This window comes from Nerophis ophidion, linkage group LG11 (assembly GCF_033978795.1).
Source record: "Nerophis ophidion isolate RoL-2023_Sa linkage group LG11, RoL_Noph_v1.0, whole genome shotgun sequence".
NCBI classification, from domain to species: domain Eukaryota; kingdom Metazoa; phylum Chordata; class Actinopteri; order Syngnathiformes; family Syngnathidae; genus Nerophis; species Nerophis ophidion.
Window position 1 is genome coordinate 17,650,331 of NC_084621.1, and position 20,461 is coordinate 17,670,791.

Below are 20,461 nucleotides of genomic sequence, written 5' to 3' on the forward strand. Positions count from 1 at the left end.
TGTTGGTGTACCTGTGGGTGTGGCTAGCACTTCCCTTATGTTGTTGGTGTACCTGTGGGTGTGGCTAGCACTTCCCTTATGTTGTTGGTGTACCTGTGGGTGTGGCTAGCACTTCCCTTATGTTGTTGGTGTACCTGTGGGTGTGACTAGCACTTCCCTTTTGTTGTTGGTGTCTCTGTGGGTGTGGCTAGCACTGCCCTTTTGTTGTTGGTGTCTCTGTGGGTGTGGCTAGCACTTCCTTTCTGTTGTTGGTGTCTCTGTGGGTGTGGCTAGCACTTCCTTTCTGTTGTTGGTGTCTCTGTGGGTGTGGCTAGCACTTACCTTTTGTTGTTGGTGTACCTGTGGGTGTAGCTAGCACTTCCCTTTTGTGGTTGGTGTACCTGTGGGTGTGGCTAGCACTTCCCTTTTGTTGTTGGTGTACCTTTGGGTGTAGCTAGCACTTCCCTTTTGTCGTTGGTGTACCTGTGGGTGTGGCTAGCACTTCCCTTTTGTCGTTGGTTTACCTGTGGGTGTGGCTAGCACTTCCCTTTTGTTGTTGGTGTACCTTTGGGTGTGGCTAGTACTTCCCTTTTGTAGACCACTAGATCAAGCAGGTGCTCGTCCATACAACTGATCAACATCCTGTTGATCTTTAGACTCTTCATGAAGGAACGACTTTCTCTACTGCAGTATAATAATATACAATGTACATCAATATTTGGCTGTGTACTGCAGTAAATGATGAAGTATAATAATATACAATGTACATCAATATTTGGCTGTGTACTGCAGTAAATTATGAAGTATAATAATGTACAATTTACATCAATATTTGGCTGGTTACTGCAGTAAATGATGAAGTATAATAATGTACAATGTACATCAATATTTGGCTGTGTACTTCATTAAATGATGAAGTACAATAATATACAATGTACGTCAATAATTGGCTGTGTGTTGCAGTAAATGATGAAGTATAATATTGTACAATGTACATCAATATTTGGGTGTGCAGTGCAGTACAAGATGAAGTATAATAATGTACAATGTACATCAATATTAGGGTGTGCAGTGCAGTACAAGATGAAGTATAATAATGTACAATGTACATGAATATTTGGGTGTGTAGTGCAGTACAAGATGAAGTATAAAACTGTACAATGTACATCAACATTTGGCTGTGTACTGCAGTAAATGATGAAGTACAATAATAAACAATATACATCAGTATTTGGCTGTGTGTTGCAGTAAATGATGAAGTATAATAATGTACAATGTACATCAATATTAGGGTGTGCAGTGCCGTACAAGATGAAGTATAATAATGTACAATGTACATTAATATTTGGGTGTGTAGTGCAGTACAAGATGAAGTATAAAACTGTACAATGTACATCAACATTTGGCTGTGTACTGCAGTAAATGATGAAGCACAATAATATACAATATACATCAGTATTTGGCTGTGTGTTGCAGTAAATTATGAAGTATAATAATGTACAATGTACATCAATATTTGGGTGTGCAGTGCAGTACAAGATGAAGTATAATAATGTACAATGTACATGAATATTTGGCTGTGTACTGCAGTACAGGATGAAGTATAATAATGTACAATGTACATCAATATTTGTGTACTGCATTAAATGATGAAGTACAGTAATATACAATGTACGTCAATATTTGGCTGTGTGTTGCAGTAAATGATGAAGTATAATAATGTACAATGTACATCAATATTTGGGTGTGTAGTGCAGTACAAGATGAAGTATAATAATATACAATGTACATCAATATTTGGGTGTGCAGTACAAGATGAAGTATAAAACTGTACAATGTACATCAATATTTGGCTGTGTACTGCAGTAAATGATGAAGTACAATAATATACAATGTACATCAGTGTTTGGCTGTGTGTTGCAGTAAATGATGAAGTATAATAATGTACAATGTACATCAATATTTGGGTGTGCAGTGCAGTACAATATGAAGTATAATAATGTACAATGTACATCAATATTTGGCTGTGTACTGCAGTACAGGATGAAGTATAATAATATGCAATGTACATCAATATTTGGCTTTGTACTGCAGTAAATGATGAAGTATAATAATATACAATGTACATCAATATTTGACTGTGTACTAAAGTAAACAATGAAGTGTAATAATGTACAATGTACATCGATATTTGGCCGTGCACTGCAGTAAATGATGTATTACAATAATATACAATGTACATCAAAATGTGGCTGTGTGTTGCAGTAAATGATGAAGTATAATAATGTACAATGTACATCAATATTTGGCTGTGTACTGCAGGAAATGATGAAGTATAATAATGTACAATGTACATCAATATTTGACTGTGTACTGCAGTAAATGATGAAGTAAAATAATATACAATGTACATCAATATTTGGCTGTGTACTGCAGTACAGGATGAAGTATAATGATATATAATGTACATCAATATTTGGCTTTGTACTGCAGTACAACATGAAGTATAATAATGTACAATGTACATGTTTGTGTTGCCAGGTGACCATGAAAGTACCTCAGAAGAATTCCTGAGAATGAAGCAGTAAGTAGTAAACTCTTTAAAGATACTACAATATCTACAGTATATTAGTGTATGCATAGTGTATTTACAGTGTAGAAACACTGTATATACAGTATATTTACAGTGTATATACAATGCAATTATGTGTTGATCAGAAGTTGTATCAAAGTGTTTCATATTTGTGTTTCTTTCATCTTCAGGTCAAATAAAACTTCCTTCAGCAGATTTTACTCCTTTGAATGATTTTGTACACAAATGTATTCAACTAGTATTCAACTAGTACTTCAACTTGTACTTCAACTTGTACTTCAACTAGTACTTCAACTAGTTTAGTCACCAATCACATACGTGACGTCTAGAGTGGCAGACTAGACAAGAGTGTCAACAACTACACAACATCTTCAAGAAAGGTACAACATGTTGACTCATGATGAAAATGTAACACTCACACACACATACTGTGTGTAGTCTGTGTGTCCCTACTCACACCTGACACCTTGTGTCACATGTCTGCCGCCTAAGGTTTGAGTGCGTAACACAACGTGCACGTGTGTAACACAACGTGCGTAACACAACGTGCGTAAGAGAAGTGCATGTGTGTAACATGTGTGAGAGAAGTGCATGTGTGTAACACAACGTGCGTAAGAGAAGTGCATGTGTGTAACACGTGTGAGAGAAGTGCATGTGTGTAACACAACAAGTGTGTAAGACAATAGGTGTGTAAGACAACTTGTGTGTAAGAGTTTATCATTAGCTCCACTAAAGTTGCTTGAAAAGTAGTGACAGTGATAGCTAGTTTGGAAGTTTTGTAATTGTGTTAGAGATCTTCTGTAGAAGATCTGAAGGGGGATTGGCAGAGATAGATATCTACATATACCCATATTCAAGAGTTATTTCTTTTCTCCATAGTCATATTTGAAAACCGATAGTGTTTTTCCATTTGTGCTCTTTATGGTTGGCGTATGGAAAAAGACAAGACTTCCGAAGGGTTTTCAGATCAACTTAGGCGACGCAAATTGAATGTGTTTTTTTAGGTTGGTCTCTCCAAAGCTTTGGAATAAATTGCAAAATCCCTATTATGTTTCAGGGTTATCATTTATAATCAGCTTGTGTGTCATCAAAAGAACTTGGGATTGACCAGCAACTTAAATTCCCTCGGAGGAACATCAGGTGCAAACGCAACAGTAGCAATTAAAAAGATGGCGACTTCTCTCCTGGCATCCACCTGCAGGTGCACTTGCAGGGACACACAAAGTTATGTGCTGCAACTGACAGGGACACACAAAGTTATGTGCTGCAACTGACAGGGACACACAAAGTTGTGTGCTGCAGCTGACAGGGACACACAAAGTCTGGCAGGACGGATGAGAACTTCACAGGAACTGAAGGCAGAGTCCCAGTCACCATTCAGCAGTGCAAATAAAGACTTTATGTACACTGGTCAAACTGGCGAGAGGAGCGGCAGAAACCACGCTGACATCCCGCCCGCCATACCGAGGAAGCGGCGGAGCTCACCTCGGGTTTTTGGAACGGGATAATCCAGAATGGCCTAGACTTCAGCCTGCACCCGACACACCTGACCTTGGCCCACCTGCTTGCCCAGGTACGTCACAGTGGCCTTACCCAACCCTCGTTTGGCCAAGTTAAGGCTGAGGTTGGCATCACACAACCGCTTAAAGATTAGATGGAGAGTTACCAATCAGCATGCATCCAGATACACTTTGCAGTTTGCGACATGGGCCAGTACTGGGTGCTTTAGTCCCTGAAACATGGCAGGTGCATTTGGGACATGGGCCAGTACTGGGTGCTTTAGTGCCTGAAACATGGCAGGTGCATTCGGGACATGGGCCAGTAGTGTATGCATTAGTCCCTGAAACATGGCAGGTGCGTTTGGGAAATGGGCCATTACTTTACAAAATAAAAATACAAAACCAACATCTTAGTAGCCTACATTTAAAAATATAAAAATGGAAATATCAACTTAAATATGCAATAAAAAATGTATGTGTTGAGATAATGGGGACGGGGCGACGGGGCGCATGTGTGTGTTTGTTTTCATGTGGCTTGAGTCAACATTAGCTGTTAGCTTGGAGAATGAATGGAGAACGGCTGCCAATGGCATGAAACATATATATATCCCTGCGACGGGATGAATAAAAGTGGGAAATAAATAAAAAATTGTAATAGCCTACTAAAATGCTTGCAGTCAACAGTTAAATAAATAGGCCTCATTTGTTTAGTGCAAAAACAAATACTAAATTAAGAAACCCTATTAACAAATGCCAACATAAAAACGTAATGTTCTGTAACAAAGAAAATGTAAACTTAAAATAAATAATTTCAAAATAAAACAAATAAATTAAGAGCCAGAAATGCAAACATAAAAACAAAATGTTCTGTAGCCCAGTGGTCCCCAACCTTTTTGTATCCGCGGACCGGTCAGTGCTTAATAATTTGTCCCGCGGCCCGGGTGGTGGTGGTGGGGGGGTGTCCTTTTTTTTTTCTTTTTTTTTTCTTTGTCACGAAAAAGGGACGTTTTTGTCATGAAAAAGGGAGGTTTTTGTGGTTGGTGCACTAATTGTAAATGTATATTGTGTTTTTTATGCTGATTTAATAAAAATAATTTTTATTTTTTTTATTTTTAAATAAAAATTAATAAAAAATTATTCGGCCCGGTGGTTGGGGACCACTGCTGTAGCCAACGTTTAAAAATATAACAGAGAAAATATCAAAATATCACGAGAGCGTTGTCGTTCACTGAGTGATTCATGTCGTTAATCCGCGGTGAACGAATCGTTAACTCAGTCCCTCCCCCCGCCCCCATGATGACGCCGACGTCGAGGGTTCAGTGAGTCACAGAGTGTACCAGTTCCCCTCATACCGGCATGGTCGCGGCGGAGCTCAACTGAACTGAGAAAGGAACGAATCAGTTCATGAAGTGATTCGGTTCAGTACGTTCACTCAAAAAGATTCGTTCGTTCGAACGAATCGTTCGCGAACGACACACTAGCCCATGCCACGGGCCGGCCCTGCTGTCACCAACTTCCCACTGGGTGTGAGTTTTCCTTGCCCTTATGTGGGCTCTACTGAGGATGTTGTTGTGGTTTGTGCAGCCCTTTGAGACACTAGTGATTTAGGGCTATATAAATAAACATTGATTGTTGATCATATTAACACATAGATGGGAAAGTGCCCCCACTAAGATGGCCGCCGTCAAGGCACCATGCTGAGCATGGCCGCCACGTGCCGACTTATCCACTTTGATCTTGGCCTGAAGTGATGGTAAGTTTTTATAAATAACACAGATAGCGACCTTAAGAGGAAGCGTGAATGAGCAACAAAATGAAGTAAAATTTTTGTTTTAAGGAACAGTCCAGTTACAAAGCTAGCAAGTGTGATCCGGAAATACTAGCATGTATAAACCGGAAACACTAGATTTTATAAACCGGAAGTACTTCAGCGGCAACCCCAGAAGCTCAACAAAAAGAAAAAGCTAGTAAATGAATCCATCGTTTCGTTATTGATACTTGTTTTTTTCACGCCCGGTCGCATGATTAATGTTGTGCACTTGAAGACATATCCTAGTAACTCACTTCACTAACTGAGAGGGACAACGGCCGCCCTCCGATCTTATTGTTAGCGCATGCTAATGCTACTGCTAAGGCGGTGAACGTCGGACAAGAAAAAGTCTTCATAGTTAGAATTCTCCAGGTAAGTCATAACTACAAACATTCCTAGCGCAACTTGCATTATTATCTCAAAGTGGGATGTTAAAGGCCTACTGAAATGAGATTTTCTCATTTAAACGGGGATAGCAGGTCTATTCTATGTGTCATACTTGATCATTTCGCGATATTGCCATATTTTTGCTGAAAGGATTTAGTAGAGAACATCCACGATAAAGTTTGCAACTTTTGGTTGCTAATAAAAAAATCCTTGCCTGTACCGGAAGTAACAGACGATGTGCGCGTGACGTCATGGGTTGTGGAGCTCCTCACATTGTTTACAATCATGGCCACCAGCAGCGAGAGCGATTCGGACCGAGAAAGCAACGATTTCCCCATTAATTTGAGCGAGGATGAAAGATTTGTGGATGAGTAAAGTGAGAGTGAAGGACTGGGAGTGGGAGCGATTCACATGTTATTAGACACATTTACTAGGATAATTCTGGAAAATCCCTTATCTGCTTATTGTGTTACTAGTGTTTTAGTGAGATAAATTGGTCGTACCTGAAAGTCGAAGGGGTTTGGTGAGGGAAGCCATGTTTCTCGACGAGGCGCAGCGAAGGCAGTTAGTCGGGCCAGGCTGAGCTTTTTCCCCCCTCCGCCACGGTGGAAGCATCCCACGTTCGGGGGCGGCCGGTCGGAGGAGGCAAAAGAATCCGCAGCTGCCTCTTTGACAGAAGAACGACGCAAGCTCCGCTCATGTCTACGGTAAGAGCCGACTTATTACCACAATTTTCTCACCGAAACCTGCCAGTCGACATGTGGTAGAGAACCATGTTCGCTTGACCGCTCTGTTCCATAGTAAAGCTTCACCTTCGGGAATGTAAACAAGGAAACACCAGCCGCAATACACCGATTCCCACCTACATCTTTCTTCTTTGACGTCTCCTTTATTAATTGAACAAATTGCAATAGATTCAGCAACAAAGATGTCCTGAATACTGTGTAATAATGCGATTAAAGCGGACGACTTATAGCTGGGATTGGGGCTGGAACAAAATGTCCGCTAAAATCCGTGACGTCACGCGCACGCGTCATCATACGCGTCGTCATACCGCAACGTTTTCAACAGGATACTTCGGGAGAAATTTTAAATTGCAATTTAGTAAACTAAAAAGGCCGTATTGGCTTGTGTTGCAATGTTAAGATTTCATCATTGATATATAAACTATCAGACTGCGTGGTCGGTAGTAGTGAATTTCAGTAGGCCTTTAAAAGCAGTTTGTGGAATAAAGCCAATGAAAGGTATAAGCGGTAGGAAATGGATGGAACTCATGTTTATTTATCTTCCTCCGTTAAACTCACACAATCACAACATTTTGTAGGCATTTACTTATTTACAAACTGATTGTGTGGCTGAAAATAATGTTATTTTGCTGACAGTAGAAAAGAACGTTATCCACAAATACAAATAGACGTAGTAGACATTGAAAGAAGAAAAGAAAGTCCATTTTTGGGAATAATAATAGATCAAATGAACTGGAAATCTCATGAAAATATATACAACGTAAAGTAGCAAGAAAAATTTCAATGGGTTATAATTGTATAGCTTTTCTACCTTTAAGGTACTCAAAACGCTTTGACACTATTTCCACATTCACCCATTCACACACACAGTCACCCATCCACACACACAGTCACCCATTCACACACTGGTGGTGGGAGCTGCCATGCATGGCCCTAATCAGCACCCATCAGGAGCAAGGGTGAGGTGTCTTGCTCAAGGACACAACAGACGTGACGAGATTGGTAGAAGGTTGGGATCGAACCCGGAACCCCTCAGGTTGCTGGCACGGCCACTCTCCCAACCACGCCAGGCCGTCCCGATATAAAAATGATAATGAGCAAAGTAAAATACGTCCTGGGCCAAAAATGTCTTCATATTGTCTAAATAAATAAATAAATGGGTTGTACTTGTATAGCGCTTTTCTACCTTCAAGGTACTCAAAGCGCTTTGACACTACTTCCACATTTACCCATTCACACACACATTCACACACTGATGGAGGGATCTGCCATGCAAGGCGCCAACCAGCACCCATCAGGAGCAAGGGTGAAGTGTCATGCTCAGGACACAACGGACGTGACGATGTTGGTACTAGGTGGGAATTGAACCAGGGACCCTCGGGTTGCGCAAGGCCACTCTTCCACTGCGCCGTCCCTACTGCTCACTAGTGCTAAATATCTGACTTTTTGTCATTAAACATGCAAAATGGTTTCCTTGGCTCGTTCGTGCATGCGTGCTGATTTGATCACCATCTTATAATTGTATGAGTGTTGGCTTTCAGCAACACATTCACTCTTTAATAATACAATACACTAAAATACAATAGAAATTACTTTATTGGGGGAATTCAGCACCACAGTTCGCTCACAATAAACCATAAACAATTTGTATTTATATTATTCACATGTAAAATACCTGTCTATTATACAGCATTATTCACATGTGAATAATATAAATACAGTCTGTTGTATAGCATTATTCACATGTGAATATATAAATAGTCTATTATACAGCATTATTCACATGTGAATAACATAAATACAGTCTATTATACATCATTATTCACATGTGAATAACATAAATACAGTCTTATACATTATTCACATGTAAATAATATAATTAGTCTGTTATATAGCATTATTCACATGTGAATATATAAATACAGTCTGTTATACAGCATTATTCAAATGTGAATAACATAAATACAGCCTATCATACAGCATTATTCACATGTGCATAACATAAATACAGTATTATACAGCATTATTCACATGTGAATAATATAAATACAGTCTATTATACAGCATTATTCACATGTGAATAATATAATTACAGTCTATTATACAGCATTATTCACATGTGAATAATATAGTTACAGTCTATTATACAGCATTATTCACATGTGAATATATAAATACAGTCTATTATACAGCATTATTCACATGTGAATAATATAAATACAGTCTGTTATATAGCATTATTTAAATGTGAATAATATAAATAGTCTGTTATACAGCATTATACACATGTGAATGATATAAATACAGTCTATTATACAGCATTATTCACATGTGAATAATATAATTACAGTCTGTTATACAGCATTATTCACATGTGAATAATATAATTACAGTCTATTATACAGCATTACTCACATGTGAATAATGTAGTTACAGTCTATTATACAGCATTATTCACATGTGAATATATAAATACAGTCTGCTATACAGCATTATTCACATGTGAATAATATAATTACAGTCTATTATACAGCATTACTCACATGTGAATAATGTAGTTACAGTCTATTATACAGCATTATTCACATGTGAATAATATAAATACAGTCTGTTATATAGCATTATTTAAATGTGAATAATATAAATAGTCTGTTATACAGCATTATTCACATGTGAGTAATATAAATACAATCTATTATACAGCATTATTCACATGTGAATAATATAAATACAGTCTATTATACAGCATTGTTCACATGTGAATAATATAAATACAGTCTATTATACTGCATTGTTCACATGTGAATAACATAAATACAGTTTATTATACATAATGTTCCAAGGGCTCTGGCAGGCAGGCAGGTTTTAAAGATAATGTACATGTCATTGTACATCTATGGCGTTGTGGGTAGAGCGCCCGTGCCAGAACCTGAGGGTTGCAGGTTCGCTTCCCACCTATTAACATCAAAGTCGCTGCCGTTGTGTCCTTGGGCAGGACACTTCACCGTTTGCCCCCGGTGCCGCTCACACTGGTGAATGAATGATGAATAAATGATTGGTGGTGGTCGGAGGGGCCGTAGGCGCAAACTGGCAGCCACGCTTCCGTCAGTCTACCCCAGGGCAGCTGTGGCTACAGATGTAGCTTACCACCACCAGGTGTGAATGAATGATGGGTTCCCACTTCCCTGTGAGCGCTTTGAGTATATAACAATAGAAAAGCGCGATATAAATCTAATCCATTATTATTATTATTATTATTATTATTATTATTATTATAAGGCATATCAAAATCAACACAATAGGAGGTGTAATGCTGCACCAAGTCAGATGTTGTTGCTTTTTTCGGGCTTCTGATTAGACAAAATGTGCATGACAGCAGGTGTGTGTGTTTGTTGGCAGCTTAAAAACAGCTCAGCGGGTTGGCATGGAGAAACCACCATTTAAACGGCACCGTATAATAATCATCAAAAAGGCAGGCGAGAAAAGAACTTGGTATAAGCGGTCACAGCACATAGGGCTGTGAGCGCACCTGTTTGTATTAGCACACACAAATTGGCACAATCAACCACGGACGCATTTCAGCTGTGCGTGTCAGCCTTCAATAATGAAAAAAGGCGTTTAGGACAATTAGGCCAAACACAATCATGTATGATTAAACCTTAATTAAGCAAAAATATTGCTCCGGCCCGGCTGCACTAAATGATAATATAAATACATTTAATCAAGTCAAAATACAAATAAGGCAACAAGAGAAGTATCCCACACTTCTCTTTTGTAAAGCAAACGTGTACAGCAGATATGGGCATCTACATCTACTATGGGATTTGTCTAAGAAGCTGGGCAGAACCCAAAAAATTTATATTACCGTATTTCCTTGAATTGCCGCCGGGGCACTAATCAATTTAAAACCTCTTCTCACTCCGGCGTTTACCAAAGGCATGCGGTAAAGGCAAGCATGCGCTAGTTATTTTAAAACCTCTCCTCACTGCGGCGCTTACCAAAGGCTTGCGGTAAATTTAGGCCTGCGCTTATAATTTTGAGTGTGATGTAAGGATACCATCATGAAAAGCACATTTAATAAAAAAAAATTATTATGGTCTTACCTTTAGTTATAAATGAAGTCCATGCGCAGCTCCATCTGATCAAAAGCACCAATAACTTGTTTATAGAAGTCTTCCTTATCTTTCTTCAGTTTTAAAAGTCTCTCTGTCTCGATGGACATCTTCCGTTTTTACCTCCTGCTTCTATTGATAGTCCAGTTTAGAAAACTTTTTTATTTTAGATATGTAATCCTCCATGTTAAAAGTGCAAGCGAGAGGAAAAAATAAACCATCGCTGCTCACTTTTGCTGCTTGTTGTCACATCTTCTGCAGCTGAATTGTCGCAAGAAGGATCACTAGCGCCCTCTACCACCAGGAGGCGGGAGTCGTTTAATGACTCATATTTGACACACGCCGCTACGGTATATTAATAAAACATAGCTGCTTACTGTTCTTTTTAGCATATTCAATAGCTTGGACCTTAAATCCTACTGAATAGCTCTTAATCTTCCTCCCTTTATGCGATTTGAAATTATTGAAATCAGCCTCCTCCATTTTGAAAACGATGACAGGTGAAGTGTCACTCGTGACTTGACGAGTTTGACCCGGCGGAAATTCGAGACATGCGCTAATAAAAATAATATTTTGTGAAACGAGTTTGACCCGGCGTTAATCCTGAGCCGGCGGTAATGCTAAGCATGCGCTAATTATTTTGGGAAACGAGTTTGACCCGGCAGTAATTCTAGGCAAGCGCATACTATGCACCCGGCAGCAATTCAAGGAAACACGGTATTTATTTATTTTTTTTCAACAAAAATACGATTTTTTTCCCCGGTTAATCGATCGGCATATTCGATAGAATACTCGATTACTAAAATATTGGCTAGCTGTTGCTCTATATGAAATTGTGTGATATATTTAGCTGTAAGTGTGTTCATGTTCCAAATTAACTAAAGAAAGAAAGAAAAGGACATCATTTCGATAATTTTTGAAATTTAAAAAAGACTGCCAATGACTAAGTGTATATTCGCCAGGTGTGTGGCTTGTGTGGTAAATACATGTCTCCAAGTCAGCAGATGTTCAAACAAGGTGTACAGTATTCAGGTGTTTATACACCTGAATAATGAAGCTTTGTGTGTCCTAGCATGGCCATGAAGTCTGGGGAAGATCGTCTGAAGGAGATGGAGGCCGAGATGGCTCTGTGAGTACCACCCATCTTAACTTTACCCCGTGTGTGTGTGTGTGTGTTCTTGTATTTATAGCTTTCTTGAGACATGAAGAAGGAAAAGTATCTTCTATATGAGGTGTGAACAAATGATGACATAAATCACGATCTCAATAACATTGCATCTAATAGAGAGGCAAATGCTAGAGTCTGTAAACATTGCTCCAAAGTCAGGATTTTTTGCTGATTGAACGTGCAAGGAAAAGTAAAGATTGACAGGTGCAAAGGCAGCAATATATGATAAGAAAGATGGCAGCTAGAGAAGGACTTCCCTATTCATCCCCGCCAGGTGAACATCTGATTTTACCACTTCTGGTGCCGACGTAAGACAAGCCATATGCGAGCATAGGATGAACAAATGAACAAAACGCTACTAAGACTATAGTGGCCATTAGCAGTTGGCTTCTATAGCTGGGTTGCCCAAATTGCGGCACAGGGGCCATCTATGGTCACTGACTCCTTTGTCATCAGCCTTAAGCACGTCACAAAAAAACAAAAATGGAGATCTCATTTGCACCCTCTGGTGGTGACATCTATCAACATTAGGTTGGTCCCAAAAAGGAGGCATTTTTTAAATTGACTGTGTGTCACTTTTAAAAGTGCTCCCCCTCTGGTCAACATATGAAATAACAAGTGTGTGTAAGAAATTGAAATGCGCCCCCTTTGGCCAAAATTAATAAAAAATGATAAAAAATATATATAAAAAGAGACATACTGTAAATACTTGAAGTGAATAATGAATATTAAAAAAACAATTACAAACAAAAAATTATATATAAAAATATTAACTAAAAGCTTACCTTTTTAATATTTGTATAACTTGTCCATCCATCCACCTTCTTCCGCTTATCCGAGGTCGGGTCGCGGGGGCAGCAGACTAAGCAGGGAAGCCCAGACTTCCCTCTCCCCAGCCACTTCGTCTAGCTCTTCCCGGGGGATCCCGAGGCGTTCCCAGGCCAGCCGGGAGACATAGTCTTCCCAACGTGTCCTGGGTCTTCCCCGTGGCCTCCTACCGGTTGGACGTGCCCTAAACACCTCCCTCGGGAGGCGTTCGGGTGGCATCCTGACCAGATGCCCGAACCACCTCATCTGGCTCCTCTCGATGTGGAGGAGCAGCGGCTTTACTTTGAGTTCCTCCCGGATGGCAGAGCTTCTCACCCTATCTCTAAGGGAGAGCCCCGCCACACGGCGGAGGAAACTCATTTCGGCCGCTTGTACCCGTGATCTTATCCTTTCGGTCATGACCCAAAGCTCATGACCATAGGTGAGGATGGGAACGTAGATCGACCGGTAAATTGAGAGCTTTGCCTTCCGGCTCAGCTCCTTCTTCACCACAACGGATCGGTACAACGTCCGCAATATTGAAGACGCCGCACCGATCCGCCTGTCGATCTCACGATCCACTCTTCCCTCACTCGTGAACAAGACTCCTAGGTACTTGAACTCCTCCACTTGGGGCAGGGTCTCCTCCCCAACCCGGAGGTGGCACTCCACCCTTTTCCGGGAGAGAACCATGGACTCGGATTTGGAGGTGCTGATTCTCATTCCGGCCGCTTCACACTCGGCTGCGAACTGATCCAGTGAGAGCTGAAGATCCCGGCCAGATGAAGCCAACAGGACCACATCGTCTGCAAAAAGCAGAGACCTAATCCCGCGGCCACCAAACCGGAACCCCTCAATGCCTTGACTGCGCCTAGAAATTCTGTCCATAAAAGTTATGAACAGAATCGGTGACAAAGGGCAGCCTTGGCGGAGTCCAACCCTCACTGGAAACGTGTCCGACTTACTGCCAGCAATGCGGACCAAGCTCTGACACTGATCGTACAGGGATCGGACTGCCACAATAAGACAGTCCGATACCCCATACTCTCTGAGCACTCCCCACAGGACTTCCCGAGGGACACGGTCGAATGCCTTCTCCAAGTCCACAAAGCACATGTAGACTGGTTGGGCAAACTCCCATGCACCCTCAAGAACCCTGCCGAGAGTATAGAGCTGGTCCACAGTTACACGACCAGGACGAAAACCACACTGTTCCTCCTGAATCCGAGGTTCGACTATCCGGCGTAGCCTCCTCTCCAGTACACCTGAATAAACCTTACCGGGAAGGCTGAGGAGTGTGATCCCACGATAGTTGGAACACACCCTCCGGTCCCCCTTCTTAAAGAGAGGGACTACCACCCCGGTCTGCCAATCCAGAGGTACTGCCCCCGATGTCCACGCGATGCTGCAGAGTCTTGTCAACCAAGACAGCCCCACAGCATCCAGAGCCTTAAGGAACTCTGGGCGGATCTCATCCACCCCTGGGGCCTTGCCACCGAGGAGCTTTTTAACTACCTCAGCAACCTCAGCCCCAGAAATAGGAGAGTCCACCACAGATTCCCCAGGCACTGCTTCCTCATAGGAAGATGTGTTGGTGGGATTGAGGATGTCTTCGAAGTATTCCTTCCACCTATCCACAACATCCGCAGTTGAGGTCAGCAGAACACCATCCGCACCATACACGGTGTTGATAGTGTACTGCTTCCCCTTCCTGAGGCGGCGGATGGTGGTCCAGAATCGCTTCGAAGCCGTCCGGAAGTCATTTTCCATGGCTTCCCCAAACTCTTCCCATGTCCGAGTTTTTGCCTCTGCGACCGCTGAAGCTGCACACCGCTTGGCCTGTCGGTACCTGTCCACTGTATAACTTGTATACATTATTAATGTTGTAAATACACTTTTCACATCAGTGTAAACTGCGTCAATATAATCACATCACCAGCTGCCCAAATTCCACCACCTCTTAAGTCCTCCCCCTTGTTATTCTTCACAACTTGAATCATCAAACCAATTACTCATGTATTTGTTCACCCTTGTTGAATTTATTCACACTTGTTGACTTACATTCATGTATTTATTGACAGTTGTTGACTTATACTCATGTATTTATTGAAAGTTGCTGACTTATATTCATGTATTTATTGACAGTTGTTGACTTATACTCATGTCTTTATTGACAGTTGTTGACTTATATTCATGTATTTTTTGACAGCTGTTGACTTATACTCATGTATTTATTGACAGTTGCTGACCTATATTCATGTATTTATTGACAGTTGCTGACTTATATTCATGTATTTATTGACAGTTGTTGTCTTATATTCATGTATTTATTGACAGTTGTTACTTATACTCATGTATTTATTGACAGTTGCTGACTTATACGGATGTATTTATTGACAGTTGTTGACTTATATTCATGTATCTATTGACAGTTGCTGACTTATAATAATGTATTTATTGACAGTTGTTGACTTATATTCATGTATTTATTGACAGTTGTTGACTTGTATTCATGTATTTATTGACAATTTTTGACTTATACTCATGTATTTATTGACAGTTGCTGACATATATTCATGTATTTATTGACAGTTGTTGACTTATATTCATGTATTTATTGACAGTTGTTGACTTATACTCATTTATTGACAGTTGCTGACTTATATTCATTTATTTATTGACAGTTGTTGACTTATACTCATGTATTTATTTACAGTTGTTGACTTATACTCATGTATTTATTGATAGTTGCTGACTTATATTCATGTATTTATTGACAGTTGTTGACTTATACTCATGTATTTATTGACAGTTGCTGACTTATACTCATGTATTTATTGACAGTTGCTGACTTGTATTCATGTACTTATTGACAGTTGTTGACTTATATTCAAATATTTATTGACAGTTGTTGACTTATACTCATGTATTTATTGACAGTTGCTAATATTCATGTATTTATTGACAGTTGTTGACTTATATTCATGTATTTATTGACAGTTGTTGACTTATATTCATGTATTTTTTCACAGTTGCTGACTTATATTCATGTATTTATTGACAGTTGCTGACTTATATTCATGTATTTATTGACAGTTGCTGACTTGTATTCATATATTGACAGTTGTTGACTTATACTCATGTATATATTGACAGTTATTGACTTATACTCATGTATTTATTGGCAGTTGCTGACTTATATTCATGTATTTATTGACAGTTGATGATTTATACTCATGTATTTATTAAGACTTGTTGACTTATATTCATGTATTTCTTAACAGTTGTGTTACAAAGCAATGGGAAAGAAAGAACTGCTATGCTAGGAAAAGGGGGAGGATTAAATGAGCTCTGCTTCTTCCTACTCCTTTTCAAATGAAAGCAGTGTGAATGTGTGATGTGTGCATGTTCCTAATGAAGTGACCCGCCTGCAGGTTTGAGCAGGAGGTGCTTGGAGGAGCAGGTCCAAATGCAGGAGGTGGAGCCGTGGTGGAGGCGCTCCCCGTGGCTCTGGCGGTCATCCGACCAATTATTGGCACCGGAACCTACAGCCGGGTAGGTTCCACAAGTCTTTATGACACACCGAGGGCCCTCCAGACTATGTGGGGTGTTACTGACCAGGCAGGGGTCATAGATGAGCTTTCACTTGACATGGCAAACACAAACAATGGCTCTGTCGCCATGGAAACCAAAGGGCATGGCCACAGCGTGATAGACAAGTATTGTAGTCTACTTCATACAGGTAGGACTCAATCCATGCTTTCAAAATGACTCTGTGGTATGTTTCCAAAACCAAACACTAATGTTCAAGTGTGTGAAATGTTCAATGAACATTGACACAAACTTAACACTCAATGTTTAGGAGAAACACCTATTTTGGTTTGTTTCCAAAACAAAAGACCACTGTTCAAGTGTGTAAAATGTTAACGCTCATATTGTTTAGGACAACACCTTTTTAGAGGTGCAAATAATCATCTCTTACATGTAAAGAAGCAGTGTGACACAACCAACACGTGTCTTTCAACTCTGACTTTATGACAAGCGATGCTCTCCACAGTGGACATGTTTATAGTCAATGTTTAAAGGGGAACATTATCAGCAGACCTATGTAAGTGTCAATATATACCTTGATGGTGCAGAAAAAAGACCATATATTTTTTTAACCGATTTCCGAACTCTAAATGGGTGAATTTTGGCAATTAAACGCCTTTCTGTTTATGGCTATTTTGGCGATGACGTCAGAACGTGACGTCACCGAGGTAATACAGCCAGCATTTTCATTTTCAACACATTGCAAACACCGGGTCCCAGCTCTGTTATTTTCCGTTTTTTCGACTATTTTTTGGAACCTTGGAGACATCATGCCTCGTCGGTGTGTTGTCGGAGGGTGTAACAACACTAACAGGGAGGGATTCACGTTGCACCGGAGATGCGAAAGTGTCAAGAAATCTGCCGCCGGATCACCATTGAATGTGCCGAAGTGTCTGCACATTTTACCGGCGATGACAGACATGGCACAGAGATGTATGGATAACCTGCAGATGCATTTGCAACGATAAAGTCAACGAAATCACAGAGGTGAGTTTTGTTGATGTTGACTTATGTGCTAATCAGACATATTTGGTCGCGGCGTGACTGCCAGCTAATCGATGCTAACATGCTATTTACCGATGGTGCTAAAGTAGACATGGCACAGAGATGTATGGATAACCTGCAGATGCATTTGCAACTATATTACGTTTCCTTCCACTCACATTTAATGCAAAAAAAACACTTAACAATCGACAGATTTAAGTTGCTCTAGTGTCATAAGATGCGAAAGTCTTGATCGTTCGGTCCGCACATTTTACCGGCGATGCTAACGCAGCTATTCGGCCATGCTATGGCTATGAATAGCGTAAATAGCTATTCGCTCAATAGCTTCAGTTTCTTCTTCAATACTTTCATACGCCAACCATTCGTTTCAAAACATGCGTAATCTGTTGAATCGCTTAAGCCGCTGAAATCCGAGTCTGAATCCGAGCTAAAGTCGCTATATCTTGCTGGGGTATTCGCCATTGTTTGTTTACATTGGCAGCACTGTGTGACGTCACAGGGAAATGAACAGTGGCTTCGAGAGAGCGAAAATAAGGCACTTAAAACCTTTTTTTAGGGATATTCCGGGACCGGTAAAATTTTGAAAAAAACTTCAAAAAATACAACAAGCCACTGGGAACTGATTTTTATTGTTTTTAACCCTTTTGAAATTGTGATAATGTTTCCCTTTAATCCTGACAAACTACCTTCAAACAAGGGTGGATGGATTGAGGTTGACTTCTATTTCCCACCTTTTCATTTTTGACCTTGGCCATTTCCCGCTGGAAATCTTGGTGATGAAAGGCAGACTTTCTTACCTATGTTAGTTGACAAGTACCAACACTCTTCACTTCCTACTTAGCTCCACCCTGCTGGCAGAGGATTCTGGGAGATGCAGTTTATTCACACACCCGGCCGTCGCCAGAATAGAATAGAATAGAAAGTACTTTATTGATCCCTGGGCGAAATTCAGCACCACAGTTCGCTCACAATAGACAATAATAAATAATATAGAACATATATTATACAGTGGGGCAAATCGTCCTGTCCCCTTAGCAGAAAAACAGCCCCAAAGCATGATGTTTCCACTCCCATGCTTCACAGTAGGTATGGTGTTCTTGGGCTACAACTCAGTATTCTTCTTCCTCCAAACACAACGAGTTGAGTTTATACCAAAATGGATACATGGATGATACAGCAGAGGATTGGGAGAATTTCATGTGGTCAGATGAAACCAAAATAGAACTTTTTGGTATAAACACAACTCGTATGTATGTATGTATTAGAGATGCGCGGTTTGCGGTCTCATCCGCGAAGTCCGCGGGTAAACCGCGGGTCGGGCGGTTGACATGACGAATAAATAGATTTTAATTACATTCGGGCAGGTGGCGGTTGAACCATCCGGAGACATTTGATATACATGGTTCTGGGATCGGTATCCTTTGCCATTCAAAGAGCCATTTAAGACCCGTGTCATTAAGCGAAAAAGTAAATAGGAGATGCTTTTATTGTCTTGAATGACTGCCGGCAGTCACCCAGATATTAAATATTAGTGCGTGCTATGAAGCCATTGGATTTATCGCCTTCTTCGTCATACACGATCTGCTTGTCAGTCCAGCATCATCTTGTGTGTGGCTTCCGGGGCAACACGCACACGACTGCAAGGCATACTGGGTGACACAGAGTACACTAATGGTTGTGATATAAACAATTTTAACACTCTTAGTAATATGCGCCACGCTGTGAAGCCACACCAATTAAGAACGACAAACACATTTAGGGAGAACATCCTCACAGTAACACAACATAAACGCAACACAACAAATACCCAGAATCATTTGTATTCATGACACTTCCTGACTTTTTTATACACCCCAAACCCCCCGTGCCTCGGTAAGGCGGGCGGGGTTCGGGGCGCGGGGGTGTAAAATATATTCAGGATGTGTCATGAATACAAAGGATAATGGGTATTAGTTGTGTTGCGTTTATGTTGTGTTGCTGTGAGGATGTTCTCCCGAAATGTGTTTGTCAATCTTGTATTGTGTGGCTTCATAGCGTGGCGCATATTAGTAAGTGTTAAAGTTGTTTATATCACAACCATCAGTGTACTCTGTATCACCCAGTATCCCTTTCAATCTCATACGTGAGATTGTAGAAGCTGCACACAACATGGTGCTAGACCAACAATCGGTTTGTACATGTTGTTGAAGGTGTCAAAGGCAATGGCTTATTCTTGTTAGGGCTGGGCGATATGACAAAAAAAAATTATCGCGATATAAGTGTTTCATATTAGTCGATATCGATAATTAGCGATAAAAAAAACCAAAAAACTATTCTAAATAAAGACCAGGAGAAAAAAGGCTGAATTTAAATACTTTTATTTTAAATATAACCTTTAACCTTTAGAACGAGGTCAGCATTAAGAAAAACAGTCTAATAAATGAAAATACTGGTCGATGTGCAAATATTGACATTAAATAAATGCTTACCCAGACTTCTCAACTATGCCGAGCGGTAGCTTGTCCTTCGCTAATTGATACACCACTGCATCCCTTATTTCTTTATAATGTTTAGAATTTTTGTCGTATGGCACTGCTGCCGAGTGCCTCTCAATGGTGGTCTGTTGTTGCCGCTTCGGTGTTGTTCCACTTGCACCGGCTGATGTTGTGGCTCTTTGCTGCTGTACTCCAGCGGGTGAGAGCGGCTCAGGTGGTAAAATAAGTTTGTCGTGTTCCAAGACTTGCTCGGGACTACGACCTTGCAAAGTTTGCAGACAGTATTACTC

General features: G+C 40.4%; 2 protein-coding genes across 4 annotated transcripts in view; both read left to right on the forward strand.

Moving 5' to 3' along the window:
• LOC133561719 (aldehyde dehydrogenase, mitochondrial-like) overlaps positions 1–3,618 on the forward strand; it is a 34,870-nt gene extending 31,252 nt beyond the window's left edge. For both annotated transcript variants that reach the window (XM_061915188.1, XM_061915189.1), the window contains exons 13-14: positions 2,521–2,563; positions 2,743–3,618. In XM_061915188.1, the coding sequence (XP_061771172.1) occupies positions 2,521–2,553 (33 nt within the window). In that variant the 3' untranslated portion in view covers positions 2,554–2,563; positions 2,743–3,618. The remainder of the gene's footprint in view (positions 1–2,520; positions 2,564–2,742) is intronic.
• A 2,185-nt stretch (positions 3,619–5,803) lies between these two features.
• Positions 5,804–20,461, forward strand: part of rbm42 (RNA binding motif protein 42) — a 28,419-nt gene continuing 13,761 nt past the window's right edge. The window contains exons 1-3 of one of the 2 annotated variants that reach the window (XM_061915192.1): positions 5,804–5,824; positions 12,199–12,255; positions 16,536–16,656. In XM_061915192.1, the coding sequence (XP_061771176.1) occupies positions 12,200–12,255; positions 16,536–16,656 (177 nt within the window). In that variant the 5' untranslated portion in view covers positions 5,804–5,824; position 12,199. Of the gene's footprint in view, positions 5,825–5,968; positions 6,254–12,198; positions 12,256–16,535; positions 16,657–20,461 lie in introns of those variants that run through there. The other variant, XM_061915191.1, reaches the window with a different exon arrangement.